General features: G+C 43.5%; 1 protein-coding gene across 3 annotated transcripts in view; it reads right to left on the reverse strand.

The window, feature by feature from the left end:
- The window catches only part of RHBDL3 (rhomboid like 3), a 65,110-nt gene that overhangs the window by 34,803 nt on the left and 15,905 nt on the right, over positions 1-14,402 (reverse strand). For 2 of the 3 annotated variants that reach the window (XM_031967622.1, XM_031967621.1), the window contains one exon: positions 6,549-6,707. In XM_031967622.1, the coding sequence (XP_031823482.1) occupies positions 6,549-6,707 (159 nt within the window). Of the gene's footprint in view, positions 1-6,548; positions 6,708-8,322; positions 8,547-8,626; positions 8,748-14,402 lie in introns of all 3 variants that reach the window. The other variant, XM_031967623.1, reaches the window with a different exon arrangement.

The raw sequence follows: 14,402 nt of genomic DNA on the forward strand, positions 1-14,402 counted from the left end.
AAGAAAGCAGACTGAATGTGATCCAGGATCTCATCACTTCCCCACTCACACCACATCACCCTTCCCTGGAAAAACATCTTCCCTGGATGTTTTAAAGGTCTGAACAGAAATGCCCAAATACATGAATAATGGTGATATTTTCCCCTTAGGAGCTGTAGGGCAAGAGACATTTTCAGTGTTCCTGAAGGAGGTGATAGAAGGAGCTAAGGCAGACAGGAGAGAGATAACTGGGAAAGGATAAGGGGAGATGGATGCTGGAGCCTCTGAGGCAAGAGATAGCTATTTTATTATCCAAGTGGACAGAATCTCAAGCGAGGAAGTCCCCAGAATAACAGACCGAGATCGGGCAAAGATAAATCAAACAGTATTGGAGCTTTGGAGGGGCAGTGTGATACAGGGGATTTAAAGTTGGAAAAGTTGGGTTTAAATATTGCTTATATCACTTAACATAGTATCCTTTATCACTAGAATGAGGAAGTCTCATTAGATGCCCTCTAAGGTCCCCATGGTTTAAAATCTGTGATTAATGATTTTTTTCTTTTCTTCTTTCTTTCTTTTTTTCTTTTTTGCTGAGGCAATTGGGGTTAAGTGACTTGCCCAGGGTCACACAGCCAGGAAATGTTAAGTGTCTGAGGCCAGATTTGAAACTCAGATCCTCCTGACTTCAGGGCTGGTGCTCTAACCACTGTGCCATCTAGCTGCCCCTGTGATTAATGATCTTAAAAGCTACATGTTCGTGACCCAGAGGAAAGTTCAATTCCTGTATGTCCTGGCATTCAATCTCCAACTTCAGAATACAGGATTATAGATTGAGAATTAGAAGGAAGACTGAAAGTCATCTAAGGGAGCAACATGGTGGAGTGGAATAAGCACGATTTCTGGAAGCAGAGGATCTGTGTTTGAATTTTGACCTTGATACTGCTGTGTGACCTTGGACAAAAATCACAACTTCTCAGGACCTCGGTTTCTCATCTATAAAATGGGGGTCATCCTACAGAGTCTCCAAGGTCCCTTCCTATGCTATGACGATGATCCTAGTCCCACCCTCTCATTTTATAAATGAGGAAACTGAGACCTAGGGAAGTTAAGTACTTGACCCAAAGACACCGGGAAGGTAAATGGCAGAGCTGGGTTCTGAAGCCAAGTGCATTGACTCCTCTCCATGGGCCTCCCAGCTGAGCTGCTTTTCAGTCCGTTACTTGATCTCCAACCCCAACTAAGGAAGGCATTTTATTAGACTTTCAAGTTGAGCCAGGCAAGACTCAGGCTCCCCTCTTCAGGCTGTACTTAACCCCTGCCTGTGACCACACTGACCACATCCTCAGTGCGGCTCTGACAACACAGCCGGGCTGCTGACTCTTCCCTCCCCTAATGCATCAGCCACAGTCCCGGAGACCGCTCCATCTCCTGGCCAGTCCCCGACCTGGAACACTCTCCCCTTACATCTCTACCTCCCGCCTTCTTTCAAGTTCCAACCGAAATCCCACCTCCGACAGCCAAATGTTACCTATCAAGACAGATTTTCTCTCTGGACATATTTTCTCTTTTCCTTTCCCCCCCATCTGCAGACACACAGAAAGACATCGCATGGATATTTTTTCCTCTCCCCAAACATCACAGACATACAGAAACACACACAATACATTTTCTCTCTCCTCTTACTATCTTCATTCCCTCTTAATTCTAGTGCCTTCCCTTTTTAATTATCTCTGATTTAGCCTTGTTTGTACATAGTCCTTTGCTTGCTGTCTCCCTCTTAGATTGAGCTTCTTGAGAGCAGAGACTGAGTCTTGTCTCTTTGCAGCCCCAACACTTAGCACCGTGCCTAGCATAGGAAGGGTAATTAATAAGTGTTTAATTAATAAGGGCATCTAAGTCGCTCAGCCGGCCCTGCAATCAAGAGGACCTGAGTTCAAAACTTGACTCAGATACTTGACAATTACTTATACTTGACCTGGGTAAGCCTGACTTGCCCAGCCTCTCACTGAACTTGGTTTCCAGCCAAAGAGAGGTGGAGGATAGACAGTGAAGTCCGTGTCTACCATCTTGGTACCTTTCCCTGGTCCCATATGGCCACTTCTTTTGGCCTTTATAATCTTCAATGTGATCAGCACAGTTCTTCAGCTATGACCAGAGCAGCTGTCCGGGGATTATCAGATTGTTCTGTGCTTCAAATCGCTCGATTCACCTATGGAAGCCCGGCCCCAGACACCTGCACGCAATTATGCTAGAGGGGAACAATACGTGGAAGACTGGGATGAGTGGGTACATTAAGTGCTTTGTAAACTGTGAAGAGCTACAGGAAAGTGGACTCTTGTTATTATTATTCAATCATGTGTAAAGAGGACAATGGCTTTGGCTCAGGATTAAATAAAAGGGCTGAATGACATGGAGGAAAACAGGTAGGGTTTTGGGGGATCCAGAGCTGCTCCTGCCCACCAAATGCCTTTCTTTTTTTTTCCATTACAGCATTTTCCCAGCAATGCTCCCTGATTACGAATCCCATCACATCAGGATCTCCAGAGAACCAAAATTGCAGGAGGCCCAGTGGGCAAAGGAGAGAGCGCCCGGCAGGCAGAAGTAGTCTGAGGCAAATTGCCAACAAAGATGTGCACTGCCCCAGCCCAGTCCAGCCCAGGAAACCTTCCCTGAACGACCCTTCTGAATCTCTGTGGCTCCTCTATTCTTGGCCCTTTTAGCATTTCATTTTCACTCCATTCATTTGCTCCAGTTCACAGATTACTCTGAAATGCGTCTTATTCAGTGGTTCTGAGTATGTGTACTCCTCTCCAACTCTTGAGATGGGACTCATCCTTTTTAACCCTTTACCTGAATATCCACCCTCTATCTCTCTTTTCTCTCTCCTGATCTCTGAAAACAGAAATACACACACACACACACACACACACACACCCTTTCTCTCCTCTCCCCAAATATCATAGACTTTCATTAGTCTTTCTTCATACACACTTTCTTTCCTTTACCCCCGAACTGCAGACATACAGAAAAACATTCACGGTTTCTCTTTTTTCTTCAAATATCATATACAGTCATACAGAAACACACACACACACACACACACACACACACACACACACACTTTCTCCCTCCTCTTCCTCAATATATCTGCAAATAGAAACGTAACACACATTTTCTCTTTCCTCCCCCCCTAGTATATGTAAATAAATTCACACACACACCCCTTTTCTCTCCTCTCCCCAATATCACAGACTTTCTCTTCACACACATTTTCTCTCACTTTCCTCTCCCCTCAAATCTGCAGACATACAGAAAGACATTCACATATCTTCTCTCTCCTCTCCCCAAATACCAGACAGAAAGTCTTTCTCTCTCTCTCTCTTTCTCTCTCTCTCTCTCTCTCTCTCTCTCTCTCTCTCTCTCTCTCTCTCTCTCTCTCTCTCTCTCTCTCACACACACACAAGCACATACACATATACTTTCTCTTTTCTTCTCCAATATGTGCAGAGAATTTTTCTCTTTCTCCTCCCTGCAATATCTACAAATAGACCCAAAGATGACAAGCCTCTCCTTTAGTGAGCTTTATTTCCCACAAGAAATGCCCAATTCTGAAGCAGCATCATGGCCCCAGGCACTGATGGCGTGTAGCCCTTGGTAGGTAGATCTGCCATTACTGATACCCTGTAGGGAAGGAAGCCTGGATAGGCTTATTCACTTGGACCATCCAGATAGCTCAGAGTGGGAAGTCCTGGCTGGGGAATAGAGGGAAACTGACTGGTCTCTACAAGGACCAACTTTGATCTCATTAGGCTTGGGCTCTAACCAGCTCATTGGAAACCCTTGAACAACCTCCCTGTGGATCACACTTTGGTTCTACTCATTAAACTCAATTTGTCTTCCATGTTTCTCAGATGTTCCCAGGAGATTCGTCTAAGAGAAAGGAAGCTTCTTATGTATCAGTTGAGCCGGGATTTTGGAGCTCGGGCAGGGAAGGTGGTCCTTCTGCACCTCAAAGAGCTGTGTGTGTTTCTGCCTATTTGCAGCCCAGGGGCAATGCCATCCTGTTAGCCAAGATTAGTGAGAACTGGAAGAGCCCCTGGAAATTATCCAGTCCAACACCCTCCACTTTAGAGCTGAGAAAACCAAGGCCCAGATGGAATGTGACTTGCATAGCTATGATGACCTTATCCTTCCCTATCAACAACTTTCAGTGGCTCCCTATTACCTCCAGGATCAAATACAAAGTTTTCTGTATGGCATTTAAAGCTCTGAAGAGCCTGCCCCTTTCCTCACTTTCTAGTCTTCTTATTTTCTTTACCCCATTTCATGGTTGAACCATACTGACACACTTGTTGCTGTTCCTCTATCTCTCACCTCCAAGTCTTTGTACTGGTTGTCTCCCCTCTCTGGAACAATTTTCTTCCTGATTTTTGTCTCCCTGGCTTCCTTTAAAACTCATTTCCTACCTTTTGCAGAAGTCCTTTCCCAGGCCTTACTCCTGCAAGTGTCTTCCCGTCTCAAATTAATTTCCATCAACTCTATAAATCTACAATGTACCCAATTATTTACATATCTCTCCAATTAGAATGTAAGCTCTTTGAGGACAGGTTTTTTTTTTTTTTTTTAAATTTTTCTTCATACCCCCAGCACTTAGCACATAGTAGGTGCTTAATAAATGTTTGCTGCTTGTTGTCAAAATAGCTCCAGTTTTCCTGATTCCCATCTTATCTGATCTTTTACTATCTCATGTGACCATATTAATCATTCTGAAGGAAGTATATCATACAGATGAAATTATTTGATATCAGGACAGATGAGAATGACATTACTTCTAACATGTTTAAAGTCTGAAAGCCTAGATCTGTGATTTTTCTTCATGTAGGAGACTGGTGAGAAAATTTCATTCAGTACCTGTTCTTCACCTAGAATTCCCAAGGAGTGACCCAGGGCTCTCAGAAGTTAGGTAATATGGGTCATACAGTCAGAATCTATCAGAAATGAAACTCGAACCCTAGCTCTTTATTCACTACAACACAATGACGTCTCCTCAAAGGCAGCTAGATGATAGAATCCCCCAGCCTCAGACTTTTACTACCTGTGTAACTCCAGGCAAGTCACATACCTTCTGTCTGCCTCAGTTTCCTCCTCTGTAAAATGGTGGTGATCATAGCACTTAGCTCCCAGAATTGTTATGAGGATCAAGTTGCATAATATTTGTAAAGAGCTTAACACAAGGTCTGGCACATGACAGACACTTAATAAAACCCTTGTTTTGTTCTCTTTTCTCCTTACAAATGGAATTTACTTTTGCATATAGATATCCTTTCAATAAATTTTATTTGCAATAAATAAATATTATAAATATTATATATTGTTATATATTTATATGTTATCATATATAGAATTATATGTTATATAGAAATTTATATATTAGATAAAATTATATAAACTGTGTATATTATCACATATAGAATTATAGGTTATAAATATATAAATTTATATATTAGATAAAATTATATTAAATGTATATATTATCACATAAAAACATTATTTCAACAAAACATTTAGATTATAGCGATATATTTTATGTGGTCCAACTTAGTTGTCCAGTAATTCCTTCTGTGGAGCTCAGGGACCCTCTTTCTTGTTTTTTCCAAGGGCAACATGGAAGGAGCTGGAATTCTCACTTCCATTTTATAGACAAGGAAACCGAAACTCAGAGGGAAGACTTCAGAAAGCGGCACTCCCACACTCAGTGAGTGGTATAGCTAGAAGGAGGAGGCTGGCTTCCTCTTGCTCACCAACCTAACACTCAGTCCTCTAGACCAGGGCAACCCTAGATATGTAGATACACGAAAATGGGCATACAAATCAAACATTTACTGATACAAAATCATAAGTTCATGATCCCTACATTCTGTTACTAAACCCCATTTGGGGTCATGAACCACAGTTTAAGAAGCTGGGCTCTAGACCAGGGGTGGCAAACACTCCCCCCACAACACTGCCAAAGCAGCTTGAACCAGATTAAAATGTAACCGGGAACCATTTAAAAAAATAAATAAGAAAGTGATAAAACATAAATAATATAAATATGGTATTTGCTAAGTCAATATATAGCCTGCAGATATCTCTATGTAGTGGCTGCTTGGAGTTTGACCCAACTGGCTGCCTTATTTGGGATCTTCTCCATTATATATCCCCCTGGTGAAATTCGGCCTGCCCAATCTCAGCTCCCCTTAGGTCAGCTTGACCACTGCACCTCCAGCTCCCTGGGGACCCATGACAATAATCGCGTTCCAAAGACAGGCAGTTCTTCCTTCCCAAATCAGACTGGACATAACCCCAAGGTAAAGGAGAGCCCTGAGGTGTTTATACAGAATTAAATATGAGGTACCTTCTATCATGACCTCATCCCTTCCCATCCCTCACAAAGTCAACATACGCCATCACCATTGAGTATAGTCAGGAGAGGAGCTCTAAGAAGTCTTTGACCAGGGAGCAGGTGGGGTTCCAAGCTGAAGACACAGGGGGGCTCAGAGGGAGAGAACCTGGGCTGGCTTGCTCACCAGGTTGACGAAATCCTGGTAGCAGATGTGTCCATCCGAATGGCTGTCGGCAAGGGCTAGGAGCACCTCCCTCTTATGTGGGTCCAGCTCGGACCCGTGGCTTTCTAGGAGGCTCCGGAACTTGCCTGTGCTGATGTAGCCGGTGTTCCCAGGGTCGAACTGTGGAAGGAAGGAGAGAAATCACGGATCCCCTTCAGATCTAACCCAAGTCTGGTTTCCTTTTCCACCATCCCTTGGGTCTCCTCTGGGGCACCTGGCTAGTCTCGTGGCTATAGCTCAGGGCTGGGACGAGACCCAAACTCCCACACTTCCTAAATGTAAGATCCCTGGGAAATCTTTTCACCTCCCTCAGGTTCAAGTCATGCTAACAAAAACATATATTTATTAGGATTTCTAAAAAAAGTTCTCTTTTTTTAGATTCAATTTAATTTTATTTTCAGATCTGAATTGTCTCCTTCCTACTTCCACCCTCAATCCTTTCATTGAAAAAGTAAGAAAAACATAAACCATTACAAACATAAAATCAAGCAAAACAAATTCTCACATTGGCTGTAGGATTTATAGATCTATATCTTCACACGTATGTATGTACACACAGACATATACATATGTGTATATTTGTGGACATAAGAATGTATGTGTGCATGGATATGTACATACACAGTTATGTCTGTACACATATGGACATAAAAATCTATATCAGTACTCTGAGCCCATCATCTCTCTATCTAGGTAGCACTCAATAGACATATATTAAGCACTTTCTGTTTGCCAGGAACCATACCAAGTGCTTTACAGAGAAAGGCAAAAATTCAATCCCTGCCTTCAAGAAACTTACCTTCTAATGGGGGCTGGGAGTGGGGAGAGAACCCCAGAGGAAACAATAAGCCTGATAGTAGCAAGATGTATGCATTCAATAGGCATTTATTAAGCACTTTCTGTTTTCTAGGAACTATACCAAGCACTTGAGGGTACAGAGAAAGGCAAAAATTCAATCCCTGCCCTCAAGAATCTTATCTTCTAATGGGAGCTGGGAGTAGAGAAAGAAATCTGGTGGAAACAATAAACCTGATAGATGCAAGATGTATGCAAAATATATGGAAGACATTAGCAGACTCGGTTCCCTCATCTGTAAAATAGGGATAGAGCATCTACCTCATAGGTTGTTGTGAGGCTCAAGTTTGTAAAACATTTTTCAAACCTATATAAATGCTATTATAAGAACTTATTATTTCTCCATTCGTTTCCCATTAGGTCGTTTGTCCTCTGCCTTCAGCCAAGCAACCTCAGGACCATCTCTCTGGTCCATTTGGCAACTTCTGCTTTGTCCCAAGTCATAAGATACTACAATTACTGAACTTCTAAGGTAAAAAGGATTGGATAAGATTGTCTGGTCCAACCCCTCCCTCCACAAGGAAAGGGACGTCAAGCTAAGAAGGGGTGGGAGCTGGGTCTTCAAATCCAGGGCTCTCATTACTGCACCATCATCCCATCATGTACAAGGTCTCTGGTCTATCTTCCTGATTTTAGGAAATATGGGACAGAGATGATCCTCCCAGACTGTGCACATTGGTCTCTTGGCTGCATTTGCAACTTGGTCTTCAGTTAGACACAGACACGTGTCCGCCCAGAAGCGGCTATAGCACACACCTAGCTCGCTACCATCCTGCAGTGCAGCAAACAAAGGGCTCCTCTGATCTGGTTCTGGGCTCACGGGGGACCTGGCCCAGGAAGGCTGAGGAATGGACAGCTCCAGGACACAGGAGAGGCCCACCTGGCCTAGATGAGCAGGGTTGGGGAGGCTGGGAACTTCCCGGCTGAGCATCATTAGCGGGCCGAGCCAGGGGCAGGAATGGGGTGATGAGTCCCCCGGGAGCTGATCCAGCGAGCTCCACGGTCTGCCTGGCAGGTGGGTGCTTCATGTAATTTGATGACAAGGCAGTCGCTTCTCTCGCCCACAGAGGAGAAGAGTCAGGAATCCAGGCAGGATTCCTAAATCTGCAGAGAGGCGGCTGTCAGCTGGATGGCTGGAAGAACCCTCCTAATTAGAAAAGTTTCTGACAAAGAGAATAGACTACCTTGGGAAGTAGTGAGGTCCCGTCTTTACTGGAAGTTTTTAAGAGGAGGCTGAGTGAGGGCCATCAGGGATGCTGCCCTAGTACGGGTTAGAGTAGAAGAGCTCCATCCTGCTCTCTTTCCCTGGGACCGAGACAGCAAAGGTATTGTGTAAAGAGCACTAGATTTGGAATCAGAGGAACCAGCTTCAGATCCTTCCCCTGCCATTTATTACCTCTCTACCTCAGTTTCCCCATCTTTACAATGAAGGGATTGGAGCACACAGTCTAAGGGTCCCTCTCTCAACATCTAAGATGCTAAATAGCCCAAGAGATTATACTACCTTACCAGAGACCTTCTCTTTTCCCTGCTGCCCCAGAATCCCCTGAACCTATCCTTTGTCTGTCAGAGAAAGAGTGGAATGGACAACATTTGCTGTAGCTAAGTCACTACCAGCACGTTCCCAATAGGTCCTGCAGGAATTTGACATCATCCCTCCAGCCTCTGGGAGACCCGTTCTCTGGCTGGGGGTGGGAGTGGGGAGGGTGAGCTCGGGGAGAGGGCCCATCTGCCCTCATTCCATCTCCAGACAAAGGACCACCTGCTCTCCTCCATCCCCTGGGTATTCCCCCATTGTCCCTGTGACCGTGCTTGCCCTCTGCCTCTTACCCTTAGCCTCCCACAAGCACATGACAAGAGTCCTAGTGGGGAGTGGATGAGCTAGAAAACAAATTGGAGTGAGTCCGAGGCATCTTTCTCTCTGCCAAAATCTTGCCCCTCCAAATTGGGGCCAGACGGGCCGACCAGAGGGGAGACTGGCACCCCTACTAACAAGATGTCAGGGACAGCTGAGCACACACGAGGGGTGAAAGGAGGGCAGCTGCAATAGAAGCTTCCCAGACACAGCTGGGCCAGCATCACTTGACCCATCAGCCCCAATAGTAGGTAAGACAGGGGCAAAAATAGTATTCAGAAAAAGAACTGGGGCACAGACTGAGAGAGGTCTTATGAGGATAGAGGAAAATTTCTAAAAACAAAAAACGAAAAATCATTCACATGCAGAGGGAAGAGGGAAGAAAAGAGGGGGTATTAGGGTAGGAAAAAGACTACTTATACCCCCACCAAATAAAATTTTAAGGTTAGAATGAGGCTTCAAGTCAAATGAACAAATCAAAACCAAAAGGCTTGCCCCAACCATGGACAAATTATGTAACATCTCTGGGACTCATCTTTTGCATCTATAAAATGGGAAGCATAATACTTGTAGGAGAAGGGCAACCTGGAAGAAATGGGACTGAGTCTCGTTTCTAACTAACATATATATCTAACTGGAGAACCCTGAACAAGTCACTTAGCTGTCAAGAATTTTAGGCAACTAAGACTAAGTCGCAGGGGAGAGAAGGATCTATATCAGTGGAGCGAATTTCCTCAGCTGGGTGTTCCCTGTGCCAATAAAATTTCAAGTTCTGTCTCCATATTCAAGTCCTATAATGTCTAGCTCATAGGGTTATGAGGCTTCAGTAAAATGTGTGAAAGGTGCTTTGTAAATTGTAACACACAATAATATGTCAATTAGGGTTAGATCATTGAACCTGGCATGGGGAAGATCCAAGTTTTAATCCATGTCAAACAATTACTATCCATAAGACCTGAGGCAAGTCATTTGTCTGTTTCTTCATCTGTAAAATGGGGATGATAAAAATAACTTCCTAGGGTTATTGTGGGGATCAAATGACATATCTGTAAAGCGCTTTTCAAATGCCAGATGTGTCATTACGATCTCATTCTTCTCTAATGAGATTCAGATAGAAATAATCTCTCACTTACTTTCCCCACCACCAACAAACATGTTCATCCTCAAAAAAAGTCCTAAACTGATCCAGATATCTCTGCTATCATCTCATATCTCTCCTCTCTTTTATGACTAAATTCATTTACAAGGAAGGCTGCCTACAATAGGTTCTTCCATTTCATCTCTTCTTTTCTCTCTCTCTCTTTTTGGCAGAGGCAATCGGGGTTCAGTGACTTGCCCAGGGTCACAAGCCAGGAAGTGTTAAGTGTCTGAGGCCAGATTTGAACTGAGGTCCTCCTGACTTCAAGACTAGTGTTCTATTCACTGCACCACCTAGCTGCCCCCTTACTCTCTTCTTAATTCTCTACAGTGTGGCTTCTACCCTCAACATTCAACCACTGAAATCTTAATTGTCCAAAATAACATTTTCTTAATGCTAATCTCTCTGACACCATCGATCACCCTCCACTCCTATACACTCACTCTCTCTACTCCTTAGGTTTTTAGGATTCTCTTCTATCCTGGCTCTCCTCCTCCCCATATGATTCTCCTCAGGATCTTTGCCCTGGAACGTCTACTAAGTCTGGGATCCACAGGGTTCTCTTCTCTTTTTTTAGTATCTTACTTGATGATCTCAGCAGTTCTCCCGGAGTCAATTATCATTTCCATGCTTATGATTCTCAAATTTACTCATCCAGCTCTAACTTCTCTGTTTGGCTTCCACTTTCAAATCTCCAACTACCCACTGAGCGTCACAAACTGGATGTCCTGTAGACGTCTGAAACTCAGTATATCCAGAACAGAACTCGTTATCCTTCTCTCCTTCTTCCTAACTTCTCTATTACCACTGAAGGCCCCACTGCTGTTAGTTCCAGGTAAAATCCCATCCTTTGCAGGAAGCCTGTCCCAGGCCCCCTTAATTGTAGCACCTTCCCTCTGCTGTGGATTGTCTCCAATTTATCGCGGCTATATTTTGTTTACATTTGTTGTCGTTTAGTCCCTTAGTCCTGACTCACTGTCACCTCCCACTTGTGGTTTTCTTGGTAAAGGTACTAAGGCAGTTTGCCATTTCTTTCTCCAGATCATTTGACGGATGAGTAAACTGAGTTGTCTGCATAGCTCCCTGAAAGCAAGGGCCATCCTTTGCCTTTCTTTGTATCCCAAGTACTTAAAACAGTACCTGGCATATAGTAGGCATTTAATAAATGTTTATTGATCGATTACAATTGCAATTGTTTAATGTTCTGCTTGACTACTGTCAGTTGGCTACAATGACTTGTTTCTGTAATTATTAATTAGGATGCCTTTTGTCTGAGATGCGCTATGACATACAGAGCCATTCCTTCAGCGTCTCAGGGCCTCCAAGTGCCCCATGGCTTCCTACTTCTCAAACTCAGCATGAAAATGTTTGGGCTGGGACCCTCATTAGGCACTCTCAGAACAAGCTAGCCCTAAAAACAAAAGACAATACTCCATTGTTTTGATTATACTATTAAAAGTTCCACTCCTCCCCCTGCCATTTCAGAGGGTCCTGGATTTATCTAAGAGCTGATCTGACTGGATGGGAGGTCCTGAAACATTCTAAAAGAGAAAGAGTCTTAACCTCGAGTTCAAGAACTTAAAAAAAAATTTTTTTAATAACTGTATTTCAAATATGATGGGTTTTCCTTGTAATTCTATGTATTTTATTTTATGTAGTAAAAATATTCTTCAGAGAAGGAGTCTATAGGCTGAGTCACCATATTACCAAAGGGATGCAGGACACAAAAGAGGTCAGGAACCCCTCCACTAAAAGAAGGGAGGTATATCTAAATTAGGGAATGAGGAAAGTAAGTACTGAGCAGCCTGGGGGTGGTCTGAATCTAAAAGGAAGGTGGGGGGCAGTGTGGCCGGTCCGGGGCTGGGTTGCTGGAGGAATGTGAGCAATGAATGAGGCTACAGGGGCCCAGCTGGGAGAGCTGAATTGGACCTGAGGGTTAAGGGAGTAGCCTCAAGGCAGTAGGGTTCTGAATAGCACCCAGGGTGGCTGGGGCTCCAAATGAGGCATAAGGCCAAGTTAAAGATGCAGTCTGAAAGGGCTGGGGAGAGCAGAGGGAGGCTAAACGGGCCCAATGGGGAGCCCATTGACACAAAGTGCTGGGACTAAAGGAGAAGCCCCCATAAGTCCCCTCCTCCCACCCACCTGCCATGGCCTTGAAAAGAGCTTCAAGCGGCTCAGTGGGAATTTTTAATCCAGCCAGCACCCCCGCCCTCGGGCCCCCTAATCCCCCCCAGCTCCTCCCCTCCCTAGCACCAGGCTCTCAGACATCTATCTCCCCTTCCTCAAACCCTTTCCCTGACTGACACTCTAATACCCCAAATAACTACAGAATGCCTGGTGTCTTTTCCCAACTCCCCAACTTGGGGAAAGGGGGTTCAGAAAAAAGAGATCTTGATTCAGAGCTAAAGAAGCTGGGGTTTATAGGTTTTTGTGCCTCAGTTTCCCCATCTGACACAAGGCATGATGTGCAGTGGATGAAACCTTTGATTTGGAATCAAATGAGCTGTGTTCAAATGTTGTCCCAGGAACTTTCACTTTCTGGGCTTTTGAGTTCCTCACCTATAAAATGAGGGAGATGAACTGTATGAATTCTGAGGGTCCCTTCCAATTTGAGGTCTGTGAAAGCACAATCTAACAAATTGGGAGAAGCCCAAGAGATCCTGAGAGTGAGTCAGCACTGAGGACAGGACAGCTCCAAATCCATTCAGGGTAGGAACCTGGGTACTTAAACTTTGTATAGAAATAGGGTAAATTATATACCTTCCTCCAGACAGGATGAAGTGGAAGTTTGGAGATGTCTCCTGGCAGTTTTAGGAAATGTCAGTGCAGAATTTAGCCTGTCCAACCCAGGCAGTTAACAGGGCGTCCAGATTCTGTCTCTGGAGCCCCATCTCCCAAACTGACTCTCTCCACCTGAAGCAAATCCGACTTCTGGCACTTATTACCATTGTGACCCATGGCAAATCACTTTACCAATCTGGGACTCAGTTTCCTCATTTATGAAAGATGGAGTTAGACTCATTAATCTCTAAATTCCCTTCCAATTCAAAATAGACGAACCTATGTCAAATTCATTTTCTTTCACTAAGACAGCATGGTTCAAGGTAAAGAATGATAGATTAGGAGCTAAAAGACCCAGGTTCGAATCTCAGCTCTGTCAGACATTACTTATGTAATCTCAGTTATCACTTGTCTTTCCTTTTCTGTAAAATTAGAACAGTTCAGGCTTATGTCTCAAGGAAGTGAGTGATCAAAAGAAAGCTTCCACAAATACAAAAATGTAGTAGAAAGGAACTGGAAACAAAGCAGATGTCCATCAAATAGGGAATGGCTAAACACACAATGCTATATCAATGTCAGGGAATATTACTGTTCCTTAGGAAGCAAAATTCAGAGAAGAGTAGAAAGACATAAGAGCAGATGCAAACTGAGACAAATCAAACAAGTAAAACAATACTGCAAAGACAATGACTGCTACAATGTAAATGGAAGAAACATCAAGGCCATAAAACTAAACACAATTATAATGACCCATCTTGGCCCTAAAGAAAAGTTGTAAGAAGGTACTCCCCTTCCTTCTTTGTAAAGGTGGTATATAGTAGGTAAGGAACATCCCATCATGTCACCTCAGTTCATATGTGGGTTAATTTTGCTGTATTGATTATTTTTCTCTTGTTATAAAGGCTGGATCTCTGGGAGTGGGAGAGGAATTTCTACTGGAAAAAGCAGATGATGTAAAAACAAAAGATAAGATAAATAAATTTTAAAATAAAAACTTAAAAAGAGAGTATGTATTCTTTATATTCCTTTGAGACCAGCTCAGAGGTCCTTTTTTGTTCTAAATTTACAAATCTACGATCCCTTCCCTTTCCTGAAGGAGCTTATGTTCTACTAGGGGAGGAAGAATGAGGAATAACATTGTACATAAATTCAACATACATTTTTTATCATGTGATACCTTCCTAAT

This window comes from Sarcophilus harrisii, chromosome 4 (genome assembly GCF_902635505.1).
Source record: "Sarcophilus harrisii chromosome 4, mSarHar1.11, whole genome shotgun sequence".
Taxonomy (NCBI): Eukaryota; Metazoa; Chordata; class Mammalia; order Dasyuromorphia; family Dasyuridae; genus Sarcophilus; species Sarcophilus harrisii.